Here is a 27394-nt window from a genome sequence, read left to right on the forward strand (position 1 = left end):
ACAGTTACTCGAAGAGGTGGTAGGAACATTGAACAACCTGACGGAAAATAACCTACTGGAAATATGTGATTTTCTTAACATATTAAGAAGTGTTAAACGGAAATCGCGTCTATCATTAGTGGCTCACATTGTAAAGTACCTAGAAAGAGAAGAACTAGAGGAACTGCAGGATGAAGGCATGTCTGAATTGTTGAAACTGAAAGATAAAATATCAGATATGAAGCATGAAGTCAAAAGAGATGAAAACGAAAAGCAAGGATCAAGATTGGAAGAGACTCCAATAACTTTGCCCCAGCTACCAGATGCTGCGGACCCTCAAGGGGGTGTGTCTCCCCAGCCCCAGCCAAGCTCATACTGGCGCAAGGACTTCAAAATTGCCGGCCAAATAGGTGAACCAGGCCAGAGGGACAAGCTGACATTCTCCAGCCTTGTTCATCAAATTGAAAATGGACTGAATAGGGGTTACTTAGATGTGGAAATTATTGATGCAGTTATCAGAGCTATCTCCCCCAGTTTGCAGCTACGTAATTATTTGGAAGAGAAACCTAACCTCACTCTTCCCACACTCAAACGCATCCTACGCGCTCATTTTCAGGAAAGGAGTGCTACCGACCTCTATGTGCAGTTAGCTTCAGAAGTGCAGCATATCAAAGAGACTCCTCAAAGTTTCTTAATGCGAGTCTTAGTTCTTAGGCAGAAGGTACTGTTTGCATCTCGAGAATCAGAATCAGGACTCCAGTATGACCCAAGTTTAGTCCAGCGTATGTGCTTGCACACGATACTCACTGGTCTCCAGAGTGACAGTGTTAGAGTAGATATGCAGCCTCTCTTGCTGAACTGTAAGACTTCAGATGAGCTTTTGCTAGAGCGGTTAAATGTAGCCTGTGCTAATGAAACAGAAAGGAGAAATAAAAAGAAGTTTAGTACCCCACAGGCAGCGACACATATTAGCAAGGTGCACTCAGAAGAACTACGACCTACCAATTGCCCTGGAGAAGAAAAACCAAAAGTGTCCCGTGAGGTACGAGCGGAGTTGACTGAACTTAAGGCAAGTGTTGCTTCTCTTAAAGATCTCAGTGCAGAGATAGCTCAGATCAGAGAGACACTACAGCAGGCTATGTTTCAGCCTCAGTCCTACCTCCCACCTTCAGTTAGAAGACCAGTTAGGGAGCCCCAGCCACCTTTTGCAAAACAAAATTACTACAGCAAGCCCCCAGCACCCCCCTGGAACACTAGCCGCCCTGCTTATGTCCCAAGAAGGTGTTTTGCTTGTCAGCAGGGAGGTCGAGATGTGAAGTGCACACATTGTTATCGGTGTGGGAGTGGAGAACATTTCCAAGCTGGATGTAAAATCCGAGGAGGCAGACCACTAAAAGAAGAGACTATAGCAGAGCTAACTCAGGAAAGGGAAGGTGTGGTTCGTGTGCTTTGTGGCACACCCAGTCCACTGGCCATCGTCAATCCTCCCAGCATGCAACAGCAGCAGGTGGGAACTCAGCAACACCTGATGGTGGATCCTGCCGATTCAAAGGCAAAGATCAGACGACTTAGACAAGAGCTAGAAGAGAGGAATGAACAACTGCTGGACAACAGACACCAGCAGGAAAACATGGAGGAAGAAATAAAGAGGCTCCAGCAGGAGAATTTGAAGCTGCTCGTAGACGCCCGTGCAGCCCGCGCCTATCGTGATGAACTGGATGCGCTGAGAGAACGCGCAATCAAAGCTGACAAGCTGGAGTTATACAAGGCCAAAGTGGAGAAAGGAAGACAAGGGATGGAGGAGGCGTACACCATTGCCACCGTGAGTGTACGAAAAGCTGCAGAACGAGGTAAAAAGCACTATGACACCAAAGTGAGGAGCTCCGTGCTACAACCAGGAGAGCGCATCCTGATAAAAAACCTGACACCAGAAGGAGGAAAAATTGACAAGAGTATGGAGAGAAATAAACAGCAGCCGGTATCTCATCTTCAAGAGACAGACCAAGACAGTGGTTACGAAGATGACTTTCACTATGAGCCCCTCCAGGTGCTAAATGAGAGAGATGCCCAAGGGATGGAGTCTAAGCACAGGCCACTGCTAGCGAATCAGAGACTCGAAGTGAAGGGCCCTGCTTCCGGACCAGTACAACGAGAAGATGACTATCAGCGGGAGGACCTGCCTGGTGAGGGAACAAATCTGGCTGTTGAAGATCCTCGTGATGATCATTTATCAGAGACCTCTCCGCCAACCGGTGTGAATGAACCTGAGGCGTTGACTTATGAACGGCCAAGAAGGGAGAGACATCCACCACGACGAACGACCTATGATCAGCTTGGTGTCCCCTCCTGTTATAGTACTCAGTCACCACATCAGCTGCTACCTGCTTACCCTGCACCAGGAGTGGTTCCTTGGTTAGTACACCTGCAGCCATATTACATTCAACCACCCTTTATGTATGGACTCCAACAGGCTTGAGCCTACAAGGGTGGCATGTATTATGCGAACATGGACTGTTACGACTGTGATTACAGTTTCCATCCAGTGAACGTGGACCGTACGAGTTGTGGATTATATTTGAACTGTGGCCCTTGCCGCCTGGAGTTTTCATGAGTATCAGCTTACAGAAGAGGATGTGAAATGACAAGTTCGCTAGACTGTTCAGCATTACAACCAACAAGGGGAAGATATTTGGAATATGCTGATGTCGGGACGACATTTGTTTTTGTGGGGGAGAGTGTGACATACTAGAGTGTTTGATCTATTAGTGTGACATACTAGTGTTTGATTTATTAGTGTGACATGCTAGAGTGTTTGATTTATTAACGATTGCATGTAAAGAAGCTATGACGAGTTTGGATTGAATGTGTGTATCGGTGTTCGATTGGTGATCCTTGGATCCACATGGCAAGTGTGGGGCATGTTAAAGAAGATCGGTATTCGATTATTGATGTCTTAGCAAATAGCTTGAGGCACGGGAGGTGTGCTGAATCATTACAGTAAAAGTTGGATTGAAGTAACAACAACATCTCGCTGTTCTGATTATTTCCCCCTGTGTGTCAAGGTATGCTGTTTGTTGTAAAGGCTGTTTGAGTTTGGGGTTTGTAATATACACTGTTTAGCGTGTGAGAAAAGAGATAATGGTTATTAATGTTTATTTACTTTTGAATTACGGGCGTGAATGTGAGATTCTCGGGTCACGCACATGGAATAGCATTTAGCACGCTACCTTCGGCCACCATTATCGTTGACAGTGTCTATAACGGTCATAGAAAGGATTTTATATTATTGATATTGCATTGTTTGCCCTGTTGAATAATAGTAGGACTGCTGGAAGTTGTAAGGGGAAAAGATATAACAAGTTATGACCGTGAGTTGAACGAGTGTGTGTGTGCATTGTGTTTTGGGTTCTAAAGTGTTGCTAATATATATATTTATATATATATAGGTGTAATTGTACATTATGTTTTGGGTTCTAACGTGTTGATAATGTATATATATGGGTTTAATTGTATGTTATGGGTTTTTGTGTTAATGATTACAGTAAAAGTTGGATTGAAGTAACAACAACATCTCGCTGTTCTGATTATTTCCCCCTGTGTGTCAAGATCGAATGCAGGGTGTAACAAATGCAAGATATTTTTTGCTCACCTGAATGGCTTTGCTGCATTTTTTTCGAGATCCCCTCGACGCACACAGCTGCTGGACGAAATCTGCCAGCGGCGTCTGCCCCGTGTGGCACCAACACAGTGGCAGTACGCATCCAGGGTGGTCAATACAGTATTTGAGAAGAGAGCGGCTCTAAAGGAACTGTTTCATCACATCCTGGAGCATCATGCATGACGAGTACGACGAGGAGTTTGTGCGGTGTGCTGATGGATTTAAAGCACGTCTGGATGATTTTGAATTTTGTTTTTTGCTTCACACATTTAATGGCATTTTTGAGCATTTTTTCAATACTACAGAACAACAAACTGGATCTACAGCTTTGTCTTCCAAGAGTAAAGGAGTTTTGTGACACAGTTGAACGTGAGAGGAGCCGATATGAGGAAATCTACGAGGCCACTGAACGCAGTGCGGGTGCTCCAAGCGCATGAAGAGGTCAAGCGCAAGATTCTCGCGTGCACTACCAACAACTTCACGACAGGATTCTGGACAATATTATTTGCCAGACGTGGACCAGATTTCAAGACCACGAAAGACTGATGTTTCTCTCCCTCCTCGACTCGCAGATGTTTCGGGAATACCAGGAAACTTTCCCACATGCAGCCTTTTCCACCTTAACGCAGAGCCACGGAACACTTTTCGATCTGCCTCGGCTAAGAACAGAACTGATTGTAATGTATGCCATTGATGATTTTGCAGGAAAATCTCCCACTGATCTCCTTGACTTCCTTCAGCAGAAAAATCTGAGTGAGAGCACGGGGCAGCTGTACACATTAGTGTGTTTGGCAGTGACCATCCCCGTGTCCACTGCTTCTGTCGAACGGACATTTTCAGCCCTAAATAGAATCAAAACTTATGCCAGAAATACAACAGGACAGACTAGACTTTCAGCATTAGCTTTGATGGCGATAGGAAATAACTTCTTGATGGACCTGAAACGCACATGTAATCTGTACGACAGAGTAATTGAAATCTTCTTGAGGAAAGAAAGGAGGATGAATTTTGTGTATCAAAAAAAAAGAATTTTTGTTGAGTAAAATGTGTCTATTTTCCGAAATAATATTTAAATTTTTGAGGTTATTATTGATTCTTTTTATGTGTCGCAGCTGTAGCTGCGGTAAAGGTTTTATAGACATAAAATACTTATTGAGGGTTGGATTGATTCACACGTAGCACTACTGAAGGCCCAGGTGTGAAATGCACGGTCCATATATGTACATATACATATGCACACGCACATGCACACGCACACGCACACGTATACGTACACGTATACATACACATACATACACATACATACACATATATGTCTACATATATTTGTCTACATATATTTGTCTACATATATATGTCTACATATACATGTCTACATATACATGTCTACATATACATGTCTACATATACATGTCTACATATATATGTCTACATATATATACATATATATATATACATATACATATACATATATATATATATATATATATATATATATATATATATATATATATATATATATATATATATATATATATATATATACACACACACACAATGTCTTTTCCTGTGTCTGTGCTCTCACCTTCTTGCTACTGCGACATTGAATTTCCCGAGTACGGGATGAGTAAACTTGATTTTTTCTAATCTAATTTCGCTCATTAGTAACTGACTATAAGATTATAAAATAAGGGGCAGAAAAATATGCCTGCTCAATTCATATAAATGTTCTTATATTGTTTACAGACTGCACTGGTTACAGATGCTGAATACGTCAGATGTATGTCATATACGCGCACTGTATTTCAAACAAAACATTTACCATACAATTAGCTGTAAAACCATGTTGTGAATCAGAAGTATGTTTGCTTTTCAAAATCAATAATTGCAAACATACAATTATTAGAACATATATTTATTTTTTTACTTTGTACACTCATATGTAGTCAAATTGGACCATTGGTTTATGGTCACTGTGCAACATACTGTACTCAAATACTAGACAAGACATATATCACAGAGACACAAACACTACTCACCATGAATACACAATGTTTCACAGATGTATTAGTGTGCAGGGGTGACATGTTTCATAGAGAAGACAATTCCACAACGATACACAACAACAACAAGTTTATCTGATGGACAAAAAAAAATAATAAAATAATAATAAAAATAATAATAATGATAATAATTATATATATATATATATATATATATATATATATATATATATATATATATATATATATATGAGGATCATAGACCCCTTCAGTGCAAACAACACGTTTTTAAGGTGTAATTTTTAATACATAAAGTTAAAATATAAAGAAACTAAATGTTTTAATTAGGTAATTAGGCATATGTTATGAAGTCATCATATCATCCTGTAAGGGTCCATCTGAATCTATTTTGCATGTATCAAGCCAACCTGAAATAGAAGAATAAGGAAATTACATGTACAATAGTGCCCTGAAGAGTAACTGCCCTTTTTCAAATTCTAATTTGTTTGCAAATTTTTCCCATATTTACATAAGAAATCGTCAAACAGGTGAAAATTCCAGACCGAGAAAAGATACTATTCCAAACTACCTGGCTAGCTGTGGAAACTAATTGCTTCCAAAACTTAATAGCTGGTTTAAATTCATCAGCATTAACAAATGAAATAAACCACTTGAATTGAAAACAAGTCTTTCACACCTGGGTGGATATATGTTGACCCTCTCTTCCTTTAAAGATTTTTAAAACTCAGCAACACTGAATGGTTTTTGAAAAATTGCATGCCTCAGCAAATCAGATGACAGTCTTAGCTTTGAATGGGCGACTTTAAAACCTTTTTTAGGAATGGCTTTGTAACCCAAAGTGATAAAGCTGACTCAATTTTTGTCATTCTTATAGGTTCACAGCGCATGGTAGGCTGATTGAGCACTCTAAATTCCGCCTAAGTACAGTGGTACCTCGAGATACGACCTTAATTCGTTCCGGGACTGAGCTCGTATGTCGATTTTCTCGTAACTCAAATGAACGTTTCCCATTGAAATGAACTAAAGACAAATTAATTTGTTCCAACCCTCTGAAAAAACACCAAAAACAGGATATCGGATTGGAAAAAATGTTTTATTTGTTCAAATTCTCCATCTATTAACAAAGTAACACATAACTAGTTGTTTAATATTAATAAAATGTGTTTAATAGTACTACAATTATACAGATTTCGAAGTGGGGGAGAGAGAGAGACGGACAGAGAGAGGGATGGAGGGGAGGGGGCTTTTTGCACGGCAACGCACTCGTAACACAACATAAACAAATTTAAATGAACTTGGATTACGATGCAGACACACTCAAAAATAAGTTTAATCGAACCTAACACTAAACTTAATTCTAATTTTGTTTGACATTTTGATACCTTTCTTCTCCCGGGTTGGCTCTTTTTGCCCCGCCTCTGTGACATACTAGAGTGTTTGATCTATTAGTGTGACATGCTAGAGTGTTTGATTTATTAACGATTGCATGTAAAGAAGCTATGACGAGTTTGGATTGAATGTGTGTATCGGTGTTCGATTGGTGATCCTTGGATCCACATGGCAAGTGTGGGGCATGTTAAAGTAGATCGGTATTCGATTATTGATGTCTTAGCAAATAGCTTGAAGCACGGGAGGTGTGTTGAATCATTACAGTAAAAGTTTGGATTGAAGTAACAACAACATGTCGCTGTTCTGATTATTTCCCCCTGTGTGTCAAGGTATGCTGTTTGTTGTAAAGGCTGTTTGAGTTTGGGGTTTGTAATATACACTGTTTAGCGTGTGAGAAAAGAGATAATGGTTATTAATGTTTATTTACTTTTGAATTACGGGCGTGAATGTGAGAGTCTCGGGGCACGCACATGGAATAGCATTTAGCACGCTACCTTCGGCCACCATTATCGTTGACAGTGTCTATAACGGTCATAGAAAGGATGTTATATTGTTGATATTGCATTGTTTGCCCTGTTGAATAATAGTAGGACTACTGGAAGTTGTAATGGGAAAAGATATGACAAGTTATGACCGTGTGTTGAACGAGTGTGTGTGTGCATTGTGTTTTGGGTTCTAAAGTGTTGAATATATATATATTTATATATATAGGTGTAATTGTACATTATGTTTTGGGTTCTAACGTGTTGATAATGTATATATATGGGTTGAATTGTATGTTATGGGTTTTTGTGTTAATTGATTACAGTAAAAGTTTGGATTGAAGTAACAACAACATGTCGCTGTTCTGATTATTTCCCCCTGTGTGTCAAGATCGAATGCAGGGTGTAACATTTTGGAGGCACCGCTGGGATTGCTGTTCAGATGTCCAGTGTCCAAGACCTGCTCACTGAATTCTGAGCCAGCTAAATCCCCCCACAAAACCAGGCCGATGGCAGTGAGAGGAGGTGTTGCTGTTTAAGAAGAACTGGAAGTTGGCGGTTGAGTACTTGTCATCTGAGGCCTACGAGATCATCAGATGGACAGTAAAGACGTGCCAGTTCAGAGTTCACTCCTGTACAGTCAACAGAGCTCCTAGATCGTCAACAAAATGGAACAGTTACTCGAAGAGGTGGTAGGAACATGGAACAACCTGACGGAAAATAACCTACTGGAAATATGTGATTTTCTTAACATATTAAGAAGTGTTAAACGGAAATCACGTCTATCATTAGTGGCTCACATTGTAAAGTACCTAGAAAGAGAAGAACTAGAGGAAGTAGAGGATGAAGGCATGTCTGAATTGTTGAAACTGAAAGATAAAATATCAGATATGAAGCATGAAGTCAAAATAGATGAAAACGAAAAGCAAGGATCAAGATTGGAAGAGACTCCAATAACTTTGCCCCAGCTACCAGATGCTGCGGACCCTCAAGGGGGTGTGTCTCCCCAGCCCCAGCCAAGCTCATACTGGCGCAAGGACTTCAAAATTGCTGGCCAGATAGGTGAACCAGGCCAAAGGGACAAGCTGACATTCTCCAGCCTTGTTCATCAAATTGAAAATGGACTGAATAGGGGTTACCTAGATGTGGAAATTATTGATGCAGTTATCAGAGCTATCTCCCCCAGTTTGCAGCTACGTAATTATTTGGAAGAGAAACCTAACCTCACTCTTCCCACACTCAAACGCATCCTACGCGCTCATTTTCAGGAAAGGAGTGCTACCGACCTCTATGTGCAGTTAGCTTCAGAAGTGCAGCATATCAAAGAGACTCCTCAAAGTTTCTTAATGCGAGTCTTAGTTCTTAGGCAGAAGGTACTGTTTGCATCTCGAGAATCAGAATCAGGAATCCAGTACAACCCAAGTTTAGTCCAGCGTATGTGCTTGCACACGATACTCACTGGTCTCCAGAGTGACAGTGTTAGAGTAGATATGCAGCCTCTCTTGCTGAACTGTAAGACTTCAGATGAGCTTTTGCTAGAGCGGTTAAATGTAGCCTGTGCTAATGAAACAGAAAGGAGAAATAAAAAGAAGTTTAGTACCCCACAGGCAGCGACACATATTAGCAAGGTGCACTTAGAAGAACTACGACCTACCAATTGCCCTGGAGAAGAAAAACCAAAAGTGTCCCGTGAGGTACGAGCGGAGTTGACTGAACTTAAGGCAAGTGTTGCTTCTCTTAAAGATCTCAGTGCAGAGATAGCTCAGATCAGAAAGACACTACAGCAGGCTATGTTTCAGCCTCAGTCCTACCTCCCACCTTCAGTTAGAAGACCAGTTAGGGAGCCCCAGCCACCTTTTGCAAAACAAAATTACTACAGCAAGCCCCCAGCACCCCCCTGGAACACTAGCCGCCCTGCTTATGTCCCAAGAAGGTGTTTTGCTTGTCAGCAGGGAGGGCGAGATGTGAAGTGCACACATTGTTATCGGTGTGGGAGTGGAGAACATTTCCAAGCTGGATGTAAAATCCGAGGAGGCAGACCACTAAAAGAAGAGACTATAGCAGAGCTAACTCAGGAAAGGGAAGGTGTGGTTCGTGTGCTTTGTGGCACACCCAGTCCACTGGCCATCGTCAATCCTCCCAGCATGCAGCAGCAGCAGGTGGGAACTCAGCAACACCTGATGGTGGAACCTGCCGATTCAAAGGCAAAGATCAGACGACTTAGACAAGAGCTAGAAGAGAGGAATGAACAACTGCTGGACAACAGACACCAGCAGGAAAACATGGAGGAAGAAATAAAGAGGCTCCAGCAGGAGAATTTGAAGCTGCTCGTAGACGCCCGTGCAGCCCGCGCCTATCGCGATGAACTGGAGTTATACAAGGCCAAAGTGGAGAAAGGGAGACAAGGGATGGAGGAGGCGTACACCATTGCCACCGTGAGTGTACGAAACGCTGCAGAACGAGGTAAAAAGCACTATGACACCAAAGTGAGGAGCTCCGTGCTACAACCAGGAGAGCGCATCCTGATAAAAAACCTGACACCAGAAGGAGGAAAAATTGACAAGAGTATGGAGAGAAATAAACAGCAGCCGGTATCTCATCTTCAAGAGACAGACCAAGACAGTGGTTACGAAGATGACTTTCACTACAAGCCCCTCCAGGTGCTAAATGAGGGAGATGCCCAAGGGATGGAGTCTAAGCACAGGCCACTGTCAGCGAATCGGAGACTCGGAGTGAAGGGCCCTGCTTCCGGACCAGTACAACGAGAAGATGACTATCAGCGGGAGGACCTGCCTGGTGAGGGAACAAATCTGGCTGTTGAAGATCCTCGTGATGATCATTTATCAGAGACCTCTCCGCCAACCACTGTGAATGAACCTGAGGCGTTGACTTATGAACGGCCAAGAAGGGAGAGACATCCACCACGACGAACGACCTATGATCAGCTTGGTGTCCCCTCCTGTTATAGTACTCAGTCACCACATCAGCTGGTACCTGCTTACCCTGCACCAGGAGTGGTTCCTTGGTTAGTACACCTGCAGCCATATTACATTCAACCACCCTTTATGTATGGACTCCAACAGGCTTGAGCCTACAAGGGTGGCATGTATTATGCGAACATGGACTGTTACGACTGTGATTACAGTTTCCATCCAGTGAACGTGAACCGTACGAGTTGTGGATTATATTTGAACTGTGGCCCTTGCCGCCTGGAGTTTTCATGAGTATCAGTTTACAGAAGAGGATGTGAAATGACAAGTTCGCTAGACTGTTCAACATTACAACCAACAAGGGGAAGATATTTGGAATATACTGATGTCGGGACGACATTTATTTTTGTGGGGGAGAGTGTGACATACTAGAGTGTTTGATCTATTAGTGTGACATACTAGTGTTTGATTTATTAGTGTGACATGCTAGAGTGTTTGATTTATTAACGATTGCATGTAAAGAAGCTATGACGAGTTTGGATTGAATGTGTGTATCGGTGTTCGATTGGTGATCCTTGGATCCACATGGCAAGTGTGGGGCATGTTAAAGTAGATCGGTATTCGATTATTGATGTCTTAGCAAATAGCTTGAAGCACGGGAGGTGTGTTGAATCATTACAGTAAAAGTTTGGATTGAAGTAACAACAACATGTCGCTGTTCTGATTATTTCCCCCTGTGTGTCAAGGTATGCTGTTTGTTGTAAAGGCTGTTTGAGTTTGGGGTTTGTAATATACACTGTTTAGCGTGTGAGAAAAGAGATAATGGTTATTAATGTTTATTTACTTTTGAATTACGGGCGTGAATGTGAGAGTCTCGGGGCACGCACATGGAATAGCATTTAGCACGCTACCTTCGGCCACCATTATCGTTGACAGTGTCTATAACGGTCATAGAAAGGATGTTATATTGTTGATATTGCATTGTTTGCCCTGTTGAATAATAGTAGGACTACTGGAAGTTGTAATGGGAAAAGATATGACAAGTTATGACCGTGTGTTGAACGAGTGTGTGTGTGCATTGTGTTTTGGGTTCTAAAGTGTTGAATATATATATATTTATATATATAGGTGTAATTGTACATTATGTTTTGGGTTCTAACGTGTTGATAATGTATATATATGGGTTGAATTGTATGTTATGGGTTTTTGTGTTAATTGATTACAGTAAAAGTTTGGATTGAAGTAACAACAACATGTCGCTGTTCTGATTATTTCCCCCTGTGTGTCAAGATCGAATGCAGGGTGTAACACCTCCACACTGACTTTCAGTCAATATCGAGGGTTGTTTGAGTTTGTATTCCCTTCAAAATATTCCCAAAATGATGCACACAAATGTCCTCACAATAGGATAACCAATAGGATAACGCACGACCACTTGCCAACGAGAAGTATATACGCAATTCGCACTGACTAACGGGCAAAAACCACTGAAAAAATGCAACGCAGAGACATTACAAAGAGGGAGTTGCGACCAGAGACATTACACGAGGGAGTTGTGGGGAGAGAGACAGTGCCCATGATGTTCTTATGAGCAGCATCTCGCGTCCGCTGTCTGCTTGCATATCAAAATTTGTCTCGTATCTCAAGATAAATATTGGCCCGAAATTTTACTCGTATCTCGAATTGCTCGTATGTCGGGCCACTCGTATGTCGAGGTACCACTGTATGAGAATTGTCGTCTGCCTCCTGTGATTGGCTGGCCACCAACGCAGCACTCCCCGCGACCTTTGTGATGATACAGAATATAAATGAATGTATGTTTGTGTCGGCTACGGCGTACAGTGGTCGTGTTGTGTTTTCGAATTACAAATAATTGATTAAAATCCTTACAAAGGTAGTGACGTCTTTGTCGATGTTACAATACATTTTACAGCATCTCAACCTTGCTCCTCTCCGCACTCATTTAGTGTCTATTTATCACGTAGTTCAGATCATTGCACGCTGTAATCTTTGTGACTTTTCCTATTTTTCTGTGATTTTATCAACCCCTGCAATACCCCACAAGCATTGTAACGGCCTGAGGCGGGGCTGTAAGTATTCCTCTACACTGCTCTACCATTGTCCAGCAATCAAGTCATGCAAGTCAGCTGTGCTGCCTTGTTCACCTGGTGTTAATCCCTCATCAAGCATCAGATTCCATATATAAGCCTCTGCAGCCACTTCTCACTTGCCAGATTGTCATAAATCACATCCATCTTTCCAGCCTGTTACCACCTAACTGCCTACCTGTTATTCGGACCTGCCTGTTTTCAGTTTATCTGCCTGCTTGCTGTTCTTTGATTTGTCTACCTGCCCTCCGATCGCCCGTTACATGACCCCTACCTGCTTCCTAGATTTTGCCTTACGCCTGCCACCACTCTAATTTATTTATCTACTGTTCTCGGACTGACCCTCTGTTACTGACTGTTATGACCTGAATAAATAATGCACGGTAACATTTTCTGAACATTTTAGTAAATAAAGCCCTTGGTAATTTACAATCAGTGGCGGGAATCTACCAATGCGTTTCATCATAACGTTGACGTGGAGAAACTGTGGCAAACACAGAATGTTCCGGGGTACATTCTTACTGTGACACAATCACAGTCTATAACCTCCCTAAAGTTGAAATATATAACAAGACTCAACTCACATAAACATATAGCATTTTAGTCATTGTTTAAAAGTGCTAAATACAACTCTTACTCTTAGCAACAGATTGCCACTTCACCAGGAACAAATATCTCTAAGATATGAAACATTTAAACTGACTGTGTTGTCATTTTTGTGTGTTTTTAAACTCAAAACAACATTTTTGTAAACACGTCATAGGCATTTCTTAATTTAGAAACGCAGTCTATCAGGAGGCTTGTGGTGCCTCTTTGACCTTCTCAGTTCTGCAGTAGTGCTCACAGTTTTGGGAGTAGACAGTGGATCGTTGGAAGGATTTGGGGCTGGTGAAGGTGGACCAGCTTGCACTGGCAGCTCATCAGTGTGCTCTGGTACAACTGGTACAACCATACAGTCCGTAGAATTGTTCTTACTGTTGTCGTGTGAAACAATCTGAGGCTCCTTCCCCTCTCCTTCAGTGCGGATACACATGTGGTCAGGGTGCCTTTGAATCAGTCTGCCATCCTGTAGATCCACAATAACAGACACAGGACCAGAACTAAGGTGAATTACACCTGGCAGACATGGTGAGCCACTGCCAAAGTTTTTCACATAAACACTGTCTCCTGGTTTAAACAGCTGTTCTCTAGCATGCCGGTCGCTCCTAGCTTTCTGATCATCTGGCTCCCACATCTGGATGAAGCAGATCTAGATGAGATTTGGGTCTCCTCCCTATCAGCATCTCAGCTGGGGATAAACCAGTGGTTGAGTGAGGAGTAAGCCGGTACTGGAACAGGAAACGTGAAAGCTTCACTTTCACTGAATGTCCTGACATTTTTTTCAGGCCTGCTTTCAGTGTCTCAACTGCACATTCTGCTAAGCCGTTTGAGGCGGGGTGATAAGGTGCAGTACAAATGTGGCGGATTCCATTTTTCTCCACCAATTCATTGAAAACATCACTGGTGAAAGTAGGCCCATTATCAGTGATAACGGTAACGGGCAGACCGTGTGTGGCAAAAATGCTTCTGAGTGTGTCAGCAGTTTCTGAAGCTGTGATTTTTGACATAATGTGTGCTTCGACCCATTTAGAATGTGAGTCCACTAACACCAGGAACATGTGATCCATAAATTTTCCACCAAAATCCAGATGGAGTCTGGACCATGGACGACGAGGCCACTCCCATGGGTGGAGTGGAGCTGCTGTTGGCATCTTTTGGTTCATCTGATATTGTGACCATGCTTTTACATTTTCTTCTAAGACAGCATCCAAACCAGGCCACCACACAAAAGATCTGGCGAGGCTTTTCATACGGGAAACCCCTGGATGAGCTTCATGTAGGACTATGATCTGTGTTCTTCCTGGGGGCGGGACAATGACTCGGGATCCCCACAGGATGCAGCCATCCTGAACACTGAGCTCTTGTTGCCACTTAGCATAAGGTTTAAGCTCTTCCTGCTCAACTGCTGCGGGCCAGCCCTGCGTCAACCAGCCTTTAACCTGTGACAAAACTGGGTCTCTATCAGTCCACAATTTTATTTGTTTGGCTGTCACAGGTGAGGTTGACATTCTGTCTAACAGAAACACAGTCTCTAGGGGTAGACTACACAGACTTGGAGTGTCAGGAAGGGGCGGACGGCTGAAAGCATCAGCATTTGAATTTTCACTCCCTGACTTGTAGACTATGCGATACTGGTACGGTGACAATGTTAATGCCCAGCGCTGTACACGTGCTGAAGCCATGGCTGAGATACCTTTCGTCTCACCAAATAGACATAATAGGGGCTTATGGTCTGTAAAAATAGTAAAACCACGGCCATACAGGTACTGATGAAAACGTTTTACAGCAAAAACCACAGCTAGCTCTTCCTTCTCGAGCTGTGAGTAGCCTTTTTCAGCTGCTGTAAGTGTATGTGACACATATCCAATAGGCTTTTCAGTTCCATTCTCCATGCGGTGGGAAAGGACAGCTCCCACACCATATGGTGAAGCATCACAGGATAAGATGATGTCTTTGTCTGGGTCAAAATGCACGAGCAGGTGTGATGAGTGTAACAGTTCTTTCACCTGCTGAAATGCTTTCTGTTGCATTTTTCTCCATTGCCATGGACTGCCTTTGTGCAACAACTGATAAAGTGATATGAAGAAATATGTTAACTTGCTACTCTCTTGTGGTAGTTTTAAGCATTACACTCTGCAGATTTGAAAAATCCATATCTTCTTCAGTGCACACTGCAGTGAACACCCAAACATTGCTTAAATAGGTAAAATTCGTCATCCTTTCTTTTGAAATTGACTGTCAGTTTTCCTTACTTTTTCCTAAAAGGCAAACTCCTGCTTCTGTATACCTGTACATAATTGTATACATGTTTGCTGTGCTATCCGTGTAACTGAAACGTTCCTTCTCATCTAACCCAATTTTCAAGAGAGATTTTTTTTTATAGCGCAACAACTATCTTTTGGTTATAAACATGCAGGTGGGACCGGCAAAGCCGGGCCCCCCTACTTGTATACGCATAAAAGAAATTTTGGGAGTATTTGGCAAGTTAGTGTGAGGGTGATTTTTTATCAGAAATGCGAGTCCCGCGCGACCTTACGCTGTGGCGCTTATTTGAGACTAAAACTTAATCGGCGAATTGGATGTCTTAGAGGAGCAGCAAAGAGGGATTATTTTGGAGAAATGTGAGCCCGGGTGACATTACGCCGTGGAGGCTCTTGTTCAGTAAGGAGGACGTTGACGTGTTGGTCGAGGGGCACCAAAACAAACTCTCAACGGAGCAGGAATAAATGCAATGCTTGGAAATACACGAGGAATTCAACGAGAAGGCGGCTGAGGAAGAAGCAGCCACCATTCCAACGGCACAAATCAGAAAAAAAAACGGGGGAGAAATTGTATGAACTTTCCGACTTTGTGGAAAAAAAACCCCTGAAAAAGTGTTCACGAGTCGTGCGATCGCTCACTTTGACAATGTTTGTCTTGTGCATTTTAGAAATATTTTTAAAAGTCGTAAAAGGCAATTGTCTTACGATCATTTTTTCTCAAAATGTCTGTAAACAAGCACTGCAGAAGGGCTAATTAAATCCAAACAGGTAAGAACCACTAATAAAATGGGTGAAAAATTAAATTTCAAAGAAATCACAAAACGTTAATGCTGTTGATTAATGTTGTTAATGTTGCAGTTTGAATTCTTAGTGTTGCATTTATGATGTGTGTTCACGTGTTCGTGAATTTGTGTGCTCCCTCTATGGTGCATACCATTGGCTGCCTCTTGTTCACCTGCGTTTCAACATGGATAGATTTTGTATGCTTGTTATTCATTTTAAGACATTAATAAATCATTTTCTTATCATTTTCTCTCATTTTTGTGTTTTTCTCACATCTTTCATAAAAAATGGGACACTTTGACCAATGTTAAAGGGTTTTGTTGGTAGTTGTGTGAGAACCGTGGAATGAATTAGAGAATTTACATATAAAGTACTGCTCTACTTACAAAATGTTCAACTCATGAAAAAAGTACTGGAACCAATTAATTTCGTAAGTAGAGGTACGACTGTACAGTCATACCTTGAGATACGAGCTTAATGCGTTCCGGGACTGAGCTTGTATGTCGATTTACTCGTATCTCAAATCAATGTTTCCCTTAGAAATTATCTAAATAAAAATTAATTTGTTCCCAACCTCTGAAAAAAAGCACCCAAAACAGGATATTACAACGGAAAACATATTTTTATTGGTTGTAATTCACCATCTACTATCAGAGTAACAAAAAACTAGTGGTTATGATATTCAATTATAAAATGAGGCATTATTCAATACAACGGGGAGTTCGCGGATGGGAGAGAGAAAGATAGAGGGAGAGAGAGAGAGACAGACTTGACGGATGCACTCGTAATGTAACATAAACTTAAAATTTAACTTAAATGAACTTAGATTTCTATACACACAAAAAAAGTTTTAATCTTACTTTACACTAAATTTAAACCTTCTTGTGCAATACCCAAGTCAAAGAGGTTCATGTGTTCCACGGCAGCTTTCGGGGCAAACTTCCTGCTTCTCCACACGTATTGACGAGTAAGCACAGTCACGCGTGCACTACTCATGTTTTCCATTATTTCGTGCTAAATATCAATTGTCATCATACGCCTTTTCTTCGCACTACCCTTCGTTAGGGTTATTAATAGTACATTATTATATATTTGCTTGCAATGAAGAACGCTTTGCTTTATTTAGGGTTATTAACATTAAAAAGGTCATTTTAATACAACTGCAACTACTCGCTCCTAAGTGAACCTAAACAACCTGAAGGTCACTCCCCTCTGCAGCTGGACTTCTGAAAGTGTGGTTCACATCAAGCTGGCTTGGGAAGATACGGAGGACTTCCAAATGCTATGAGAAACATCGACTTCTTCATGTCTGGCTCACACGAGCTCCCTCGGGAAGATCCGGCAGACCTTCAATTGTTTTGAGAACTGAGATGCATGTTGTGAATCTTATGTAATAAATAAGCAAGAGAGGCGTCGATTCGGGAGAAGGATCGTCCGAAGGCGCGTGTGGATCGATTCTCTCTTGCAAGACACCGGTCATGAGTCAGATGTCTGTTATATTTGTGTGTGCATTTGGGAATGCCTAAAGGGTGAACCTCACACCTTCATTGCACCAGCTTGCTTTGGATCCATTGTGTTTCACTTAATTCTGCACTGACTAACGCAAAAAAACGAAAAAAATGCAACGCTCCGCCCGGTGCTCGTACAGATCTTTGCACAAGGGAGATGCTGGGAGAAAGACAGTGTGCTGAAATAATAAGCAGCCTCTCTCGGCCTGGCCACCTGGCTGTCTCAAATGCTCCTATCTCAAAATGTGTCTCGTATCTCAAGGTAAATATTTGCTCGGAATTTTACTCGTACCTCGAATTCCGCGTATGTCGGGGCACTCGTATGTCAAGGTATTACTGTATTGTGGTAGTAATAATGGTGGTGATACTACTTCGCAGTCTTTCATGTCTGGTCTACATTAACTGCGATATTCGAGGGTTTACTGTATGTATATGCGTATATATGTATATGCATATGCGTATACAGTAATACCTTGACATACAAGTGTCCAAACATATGAGAAATTTGAGATACAAGGAAAATTCCCAGTCTAAAGCTGTGGCGGAATACATTAACACCTTTGCCTCAGTTATAGCACAAGGTTACATCATTTTTAAGCGTGTGTATAGTAACCGAAGTTCATTTAATTTAAATTTAAAGTTTGTCATGTTACGTAGTGTCACAAAAGTGTAGCGAATCGAACGTGTCAAGCTGCTACCGCCTGTCTCAAAGGTAAGAGCTCCATGCAATACTGTACAGAAAAATGTCACATTTTATTGCAGATCATAACCACTAGATCGGTATTTGTTACTTTGTGAGCATAGGTGGAGAATTACAACAATTAAAAACATGTTTTTCGATTGTGATATCATATTTTGGGTGTTTTTTTCAGAGGTTGGGAACGGATTCATTTGTATTTTGTTATTTTCTATGGGAAAAACTGATTTGAGATACAAGTAAATTGACATACGAGCTTGGTACCGGAGCGCCTTAAGCTCATATTTCAAGGTATTAGTGTATGCGTCTATGCGTACAGTCATACCTCTACTTACGAATGCCTCTAGATACAAAATTTTGAGGTTAAGATTTTTTTATATGCAAATGAGTGACTCGAGATACGAAAGAGATCCAAGTTACGAAATCCCCCAAAAGTAAATGCATTTCCTTATCCATTATTTTATTTTGAAAATATTGTCACGGATGCATTGATTCTCACTTTCGAACATTGCTACCCTCTACTGGGCTCTCATTTCATCACTCTCATTCTATCTCATACTGGCAATAAAAGCATTCACTTGGCTGTCTCACAACAACCACTATCCATGTTTCAAGATTCTCTCTTACATACTTGTTTTCATGGATAACCTGAATTGTTCTTCTCTGGTTTAAATGACCATCTTTAATTAGCGTACTCGTTAATTGACTCGATTCATGTATAGTTTCAACCTGGGGTATCGCTTCATTTCTGGCGATACAATTTGTATCACGATTAAAGTCACGATTCGATTTGATCCCAATGAATCCCAATAATACATTTTAAGACAATTATTGAGACTTTTGTATATCACATTGGAAAGACCTCATCAAAATGTTCATGGAAATACATTAATATAAATGTATTTCTGAAACCTCATGCAGTAATTACCTTATGTGCAATGTCAGCAAGCTGCTTGGTTGTGTGGACCAGCATAACAGTCTTGTCTTCAGCTTCAGTCTGTTTATCCCCACGTTCTCCCAAAAGCATTTTTAGCTGAGTGGCTACAAAACAAATAATAATTCGTTCGTTTTCTGAAGCGCTTATACTCACAAGGGTTGCGGGGGATGCTGGAGCCCATCCCAGCTGACCAGCTGGGGAACACTAAATAGGTGGCCAGCCAATCGCAGGGCAAACAAATAATAAAAAATTATGAAACATTTTAGGAAAAATGTTATGTTGTGTGAATTAAATTTTTAGAAGAACTTTTTATTTTCCAAACACTTCAATTCAGGTAGGGGTCAGATGTATGACATCATTTTGGCATAGCTGATGGGATAACCTTTATTTTAATGCAATAATGGATTTTTTAGGCACTGCTCCAGCCTTAGATTTGTTTTTGGTTATTTGTAGATATTGGTGTTTTTATGAGCAACATTATAGTATACTAGTTTGAGATAGCTTTCACATCATTAAGGTGTTTGCCTATGAGCTAATTGTTGTGCCTAATGGTCTGCCGCTACATGATGGTGTAAAGTTGTAACTACAATGTTTATTTTTAATTTCTCTTTAAAAAAAAAATTGAATGTCTACCCGATCACCAAATCGATATAAAAATGGGAGAAAAAACTCACAAACAATTATCTGGACTGGCAAAATTCAGCCAAAATTAAAATAAAAGACAAAAAAAATCAGAAATCCATAATTAACTTTTCAACAAAAGTCACACTGCTGTAGTAAATTACTGATTAAATTTTGAAGGTGGTTGTTGAGGTTGACTTGACTCCGTGACACCATACCCATTATTTATTTTGTGCTGTTGATGGTGCACCAAGCTCCCTTTCAATTTCAGTACAATGATTGCCTCAATAAAAGGCAGCTATTGTTTTCAATTGTGTTGTTTCACCCTCCCCAAAATCAACAAAGGATTCAATCAACTACTCATGTGATCACCCTACCACAGTACACAATAGTGCCTTTTATCTGGAAAGAGGAGAATAAACGATAGCCAAGACACAAAACAAAACAAAAAACATCCCAAAAAATTCCTCTAGTCTAAAATAAAATGAAAAACTGGTTGTTTTTGTGGGTGTATAAATTACCTCTATTCTTTGGCCTCCTCTCGCTTGCACCCATCTTATTCTTCATATTCTTCAAGAGAGCTTTGCACCGATAGATGAACAAAGTCATGTTGGAGGAATCTAACCAAAAAAAAACACACGTTTAATACCAGAGATTCAGTGAGCATAACTATAAGGGCAAATCATCGTATTTGAATTGTTTCACTGACTGTCTATGGGCAATAAAGAGAGTATAATAATTAAAAAAATGAATTCCATGCATTTCCAACGTGATATATATTTTTTTAAGAATACAAGATTACTTCTAGGGCATTTTACTAATGATTAAAAAAAATGCCACCACTCTGATGATGGAATTTAGAAATAATTTAGGTTAACATCACAAGGTAACTAGTATCTTACCCCAGCAATGAAAAGCTCTCAAGGTAAAGAAAATGATGTCCTGTCCCAAACAATATGTTCACAGTTTTTCAGTGGACTAATTTGCAAATAAAAACTGAAAGTCACGATATTAGATTATACTTTCTCAGGAGTCACACATTTTATTAGCTGAAGGCCTTTCAAATAGCTGCTCGGGTTTTTGTTGTTCTTCTTTTTGTGGACACCAATTTGAAGTCCTACTTCTTACTTTTACTCAAGCATTGGAAATAAATTCCATCATCGCCACCGTTCATGAAATCAACACCAAAGTCTAACAAGGTCCTGCCATAACCAGGTTTTGTAGATATTAGTTTTGCGTTTAATGTGTAATCTGGCTAATTGTTATAGCATTTTCTGTTTTCCATTTCGTTCACAGCTACAATAAAAGAGGTAATGCTAGACTGAATTATTTCTCATCGCATTTGCTTTATCCTCATTAGGATCGCAGGGGGAGAACATGCAAACTCAACACAGATGGACATGACCTGGATTTGAACCCACGACCCCAGAGCTGTGAGGCCGAGGCGCTAAACACTTGCGCCACCAGGCTACCCTAAAGCAGTAATGTTAGACTGAAATATTTGCACACAGATATGTTAAGAGAAGTTTTAATACCTCTTGTGAGTTTGACAGCGCAATTCACGAACTCTGGTGGTCTGGGTGTCACTAAGTTTTTACATCGTGTCTGCATCCTTCCTGATGAAGATGTTGGTGAAGAATGACTTGGATTGACAGCCTCAACCTTGAGTGAACTCTTGCGGTTCACGTTGTACAGACTTCCTGTCCTCCTCCTCCAGTAGTTTTGGCAGGCACTATGTAAAATGTGGATAAGGATGCACTTTTCTGCCGCAGAGTTGGCCACCCACTGATCCACAGCATTGATAAAAACCAGGTCAAATTCGGGGCTGTCCTGGAAAGTAGACAACCTGTTAACAAGCAATTACTCTTGGCGATCTTAAAAGTCATATTTTATAAAGTCTCCATGAAATCAAAATAAAATTTTGACCTTGCTGGGATTAATGCCGTTGACCTGCTGTAGCTTCTCCACCACCCACTGTGACGTCCTTGTAAAGGCCAAGGAGCCACTAAAGTGCTTGACTTTTGAAATGAGAAGCTGCTCTGGCCTCGTGTTGGTCACTGAACAGATCGCATAAACAATCGTTTCATGATGAAAACTAATTACAATCTCATTTCATCTCATTTTCTGAACCGCTATATCCTCATTAGGGTCGTGGAGGGTGCTGGAGACTATCCCAGCTGACTCCGGGCCAGAGGCAGGGGACTCCCTGAATCGGCGTAACCAGACGTTTCGTCGACAGACGTTTCGTCGACCGGACGTTTCGTCGACCGGACGTTTCGTCGACCGGACGTTTCGTCGTCCGGACGTTTCGGCGACCGGACGTTTCGTCGTCCGGACGTTTCGTCGACCGGACGTTTCGTCGATAGACTCATCACTCAATTTAAAGACTACTTTCTTTCATTGAATAATAATATGTTCTTAATGTTGAAAGTAGATTTGAAAATAAATTTTCACCTTCAATTGTGTCTTTTTTCTTATATTTCGATCCCCAGGTTTGATAAATTACATTGCGTGTCCAAATGCTGTCAAATTTTAGTATCCATTCTGACCCGCAAGTCAAAAAGTTTGCCCACCCCTGGTATAGACAAACCTGCCTCTTTTATACTATTATTGTCCCAAATTAAACACGTTATCAATAAGATGCCATTGACGGTGGTAGACGTCCGATTCATGTTGACTGTTGCGTTATATATCCACTTGATTGAGCTCTAATAACAGAAATAGCATCTGCACCTCAGTCAACATGCTGTGAGGCCGACGCACTATCCACTCCCACCACTGGGCCTCCCACTAATTACAATACATTAGGAAATTTAAAAACATACAGTGATACCTCTACTTACGAATGCTTATATAAACATATTCAGGATACGAAACACTTTGATCTCAAATCTTTTGACAAAATTCAAATTACGAAATGTCACGTCACAAAACGTGAATACGTTTCTTGTATCCATTACTTTATTTTGAAATTGTCATGACTGAGTTGCTTTCCCATTGACTCTCTCCCAACATAACCTGCGATAGACCTTTCTATTAGCAGGGCGGGATTCTAGGCAGGTTGTAAACTAATCGGCGAATGTCTGATGGGCCATGGATTCCAACGGGAAAAGAGGAAAATAACTGAGGAAAACACAGGATTCAACATTACTTGGACGGAATCATTTATACATTCATTCCCAATAGAGAGGAATTGCTTGAATTTTTGCTTTGTAGCAAGAAGTCAAATAACAAAAAGATTAATGTGGAAAGACATTTCCAGGTAGTGCATGCTACATTTGCAGCTGAGTACTCAGTTGCGAAAGAGAAAAAGTGCAATCGTATTAGTTACGGAGAAATAAGAGGAGCACAAAAATAGATTTAAGAACTGGATTGCACCTCTAAAAACTCCACGACTGCTGCAAGTTTGGTTGCAACCCGGGAGATAATAAAATGTGGAAAACCATTCGCAGATGGTGAAGGGCCAAATTATGCACATTGAATTTTTTTGGTCGAATCCTCAAAATAAAACTAATATCAAAAATTTGATTTCTTTAATTTCAACAAAGCAAATAAATACACCATATTTATTCGAGTACTACGTGCACCCATAATTTTTAAACTAAAAAAATGGTATGATTTTTTTTTTCAGTTTTTCTCAGCTCACACCAAGGGTTGCACCAGTACTGGTAACTGGCAAATGCTGAACACATCAGCATGACATAACATTTATTCACAACACATGGTACGGAAACCTGGTAAAACAAACTACTACCAATATGAACACAATTCTCAAATTCTTAAAGTTTAATATTTAAAATTTTTCAAAGTCTGATTCATCATCATCAGATTCACCAAACAATTGATTCCATTCTTCTTGAGCGAGAATAGCGCTCCCTGGGCGGACTTGTTGCTCCAGGGAAACGTTAGTGGAGGACCTTTTTTTAATATTTAAAAAATACACTATAAACTTGTCAAAGGCTATTTGGAGAGAGCTGGCTTTTATAAAAGAAGGTAGATTATCGCCATCTGCCGGACAAAGACAGGTTTTACGACTCCCATTATAATGGTTGCAGAGGGAACTTTCTCACCAGCGGAGGGCAGATTTCACCGGCATTCGTGTATAACGCGCACCCGAAATTTTCTTCAGTTTTTTTGGTACAAAATTCTCATGATGTCTTTGGAGCCAACTTATTTATTTGGATAGTAGGATTTTATTTCATATAATTATTCATTTGCTTTACATTAAACTTACTTTGCTATATTTGCTTGCAATGAAGTAGGTGCTTTGCTCCTGCTAACCTCAGTTAGACTAAACCAAGAGAATCCAAAACGTCTTGGACTGCTTGGAGTGGACAAACAAGGAAGATCCAGAACACCTTGAGATACAGCCGCATCCACCACAGACACTCCATAAGACTTCCGGACCTCCATCTGTTTTGACTTTTGACTATTTACGTCTCACTTGTGTTTCCGCCCCTCCCCCTTAGAGTTGAGACATACTACATTATAATCAGGGCCCTTGACCTTAATAAAAAAAACAGAAAAGACATGAGTTCAGAACGCAGTTGGGACGTTGCCTCAACGGTCGTTCTCCTTGCAAGTCAAAATTGTAGAAGACTGTCTTTTCCTCCTATTTGTGCGTGCATTTGGGAATGCTTATTGGTGAACTTAACATTTATTGGTCTTTCGAGCTTGGGAGTCAATATACCCAAGGAATTCAGGGGCTGAGCCAATATTTAGGAAGACTATGGCCACTGCATTCAAGGACCCTTTTAACGGGCTGGATTTCGGCTCCGCACCTGGGTACCGGAGGTTGACGACTTATCCAAAAAAAAGATGAAGACATCTCTGGTGAGTAAAGCGTTCATATGAATGTCCATTTGTTAAGATGGCTCCAAATGTGTACGTTCACGGCAAGGGACTGCAACCGTCGCGTCAATTTGGAACTTCTGCTAATTGCTGTTATTCATATAGCAGCAGGACCTATGTTCTTTTTATGACATTATATTGTCTCAGATATAATATTTTATATATGTTTGACATTGAAATATAGTTTGGTTAAAAAAAAAATCCAATGGCATGGTAGCCCGTTAAAAAATAAAAATCTGCAAACAGATCTTTGTAATTTAAAATCATCAAGAGATGTATTGTAAATACTGCCCAGTGATGTGTGTGTGTGTGTTTCTTTGTCTTGTCTTTCATGCTGCCTATCATGTTACTACTATTCATTGACTGTACTAATACTGTAGTATTTCTTTAATTGTTAGAATTAAGATCATTCTTAATCAAATGTTAAATGTCCCTGTGCATAGGAGGGAGGATCCATATTGATAGAGGAATTGGGTATCCTTCGGACCTGATCTAAACCAATCAAACTGTTTTGAAAAGGGAAAATTAAAACACGGCAAAAACTTGCATGAATTCTACAAGTCCATAAAGCAGTCTCTCTCTAATGAGAGACAGGTCTATTTTTGGTGCCCATTTTTAAGAACGAACACAACATTTGTTTTGTGTCTGGTTATTTTCAAACCCTACATTGCTATTTAGGAATGATTTGGAAATTTTTGTGATCAATCCAGCCAAAACTGGCGAATGCCACACCTTATACATCAACTCGAATAATGATATTTGTACCTGAAACACAAATGAATGTTGAATAGTTTCCTTTGGATCCAGAAGAAAGGAAAGACATCCTTTTCTTTTTTCTTCTGCGTACTTCAACAGCCACCAGCAACCGTTCATTACAGGGGATGAAGACTTCTTTGTTGATGGTAGACTGAATAGTCATTGTTGAAGTAATACTCGCACTAGTGGTGAAATGACAAATACATCTCATCTCAGGCCTCAGTGAGAAGGGTATTACCAATTAACATAAACTAAGTCTCTGCGACAAAATTCTCCTTTTTTATTTTATTCATTTTTGGATGGATCCACTGCATTTAAATTATTGATGCCATGATTGTGTGTATTTAAAAGAAATGAATGAGAGTCCAATAAAGAGATTGACAAATGTGGGCAGATTTGTATTCTTTGTTTTGTTATCTGATGTGTGATCAGGTTTTAAGGGGTTTGAAATATGTTGTACAATATGTGACAGCACAAAACACAGATACATTTTGTGTTATTGTGCTAGCCCGTGAAACAAAGATTTCCATTCAAAAGGAACTTGAAAGATAAAAGGCAACATGTTTTATTTCTTTATTTAACAAACAAAAAAATACCAGCACTCTATTTTATTCCAAACTTGGGATTTGGTGTGTTTCTAAAATTAAATTTTGCCTCTTCCGATTTCAGTGTTTAAGGTGTCAAATAAAAAGTTTTAACATTAAATCTTTGTGAAACATGACGAGGTGCCGTTAAACGTTGAATTTGGCTTGGTGACTTTTTGTTCCCGTTTTTAATTAGGGTTGATTTTCCTGTTTTAAACTTCCAAAGGGGGATTTTGTTTACAAAAAAAGACATGGGATTTGGCACTCTTGGGTCAAATGGAGTGAGCAGAGTAATGTTCAAAGAAGGGCGGACCTGCCTTACTACGACTGTCTTCCTCTGGTGTTAGAGAAGAAATCAATGGTTGTGCGGAACAGTACAACAGTTAAAATTGGAAAAAGTAAAACGCATTCAGCTGAAAAAGCTCCTTGGAGACAGTCAGAAAAACTTAACAGATGGCAATACTTTCCCAATGCTTCAGGGGATGTATAAATACTACTGTAAAAGGAGCTGTCCTAGGGGTAGGTAGAGCATTGCAGGGTGAGACCAAGTAGGGGCCACAAGATACCACAAATAATGCTATTTTATCCAATAGTTTGCATCTCGGTACAATACATTGAATAACTTTGACAGCAGAAACTGTTACACAAAACTTTCCAATGGAAATGCTAAATGTGTTACTTATGCAAAATGGTCCATCGTGATTACGTTACACTCCATGAGTGTAGTCACTTAGTCAATTTAAGTTCCCACTGACACACGTCATAAGTGGTAAGGTTTTGTCTTTTTTAAATGACAAATCGCCATAAGGGCAAAACACAAATTAAGAAATGAATTAAACTTAAAAATGGTCAACAAGGCACTACAACAGACAGTCATGATTACAAATAATAAATAAACAAACATCCAATGACATCAAATTTTCTGACATACCCCTTCCGGTGCTGTTCTTGAAGGTTAAAGAAGAATATGTAAACTTTTTTCTTGTTAGTTAAAAGTGATGTTAGTCTCCTGTTAGATTATCTACTCAATAGGAGATGGAGCTCTCATGAATTTATACCCTTCTTGTACACTGAGAGAGGTGCCTTTCTCTGAAGGCGCATAAAATTACAGTCAAGGTTGCCAGATTGGAGAGAGCTTCCAGGCTAATCACACACAGAAAACCAGTCCAGATAATTTAAAAAAACAGCCAAAATTACAATGGTTTCCAGTTACTAATATATGTTTA

At 40.4% G+C, this 27394-nt stretch overlaps 1 protein-coding gene across 2 annotated transcripts; it reads right to left on the reverse strand.

Moving 5' to 3' along the window:
- Positions 1-5536: 5536 nt before the first annotated feature.
- On the reverse strand, positions 5537-27394 carry stxbp6l (syntaxin binding protein 6 (amisyn), like). Of its 2 annotated transcripts, XM_077587916.1 has the most exons (8): positions 27100-27394; positions 26486-26511; positions 25594-25766; positions 21904-22034; positions 21513-21807; positions 20499-20597; positions 19348-19460; positions 5537-6068 (listed from the first exon to the last, which is right to left on the reverse strand). In XM_077587916.1, exons 3-8 carry the CDS (start codon positions 25745-25747, stop codon positions 6045-6047), a joined length of 816 nt encoding a protein of 271 aa, XP_077444042.1. In that variant the 5' UTR covers positions 25748-25766; positions 26486-26511; positions 27100-27394; the 3' UTR covers positions 5537-6044. The 2 variants fall into 2 exon arrangements, with proteins under 2 accessions (XP_077444042.1, XP_077444041.1); XM_077587915.1 differs by lacking the exon at positions 26486-26511 and having other exon boundaries at positions 27100-27386.

Source organism: Stigmatopora argus, chromosome 19, assembly GCF_051989625.1.
Source record: "Stigmatopora argus isolate UIUO_Sarg chromosome 19, RoL_Sarg_1.0, whole genome shotgun sequence".
NCBI lineage: Eukaryota > Metazoa > Chordata > Actinopteri > Syngnathiformes > Syngnathidae > Stigmatopora > Stigmatopora argus.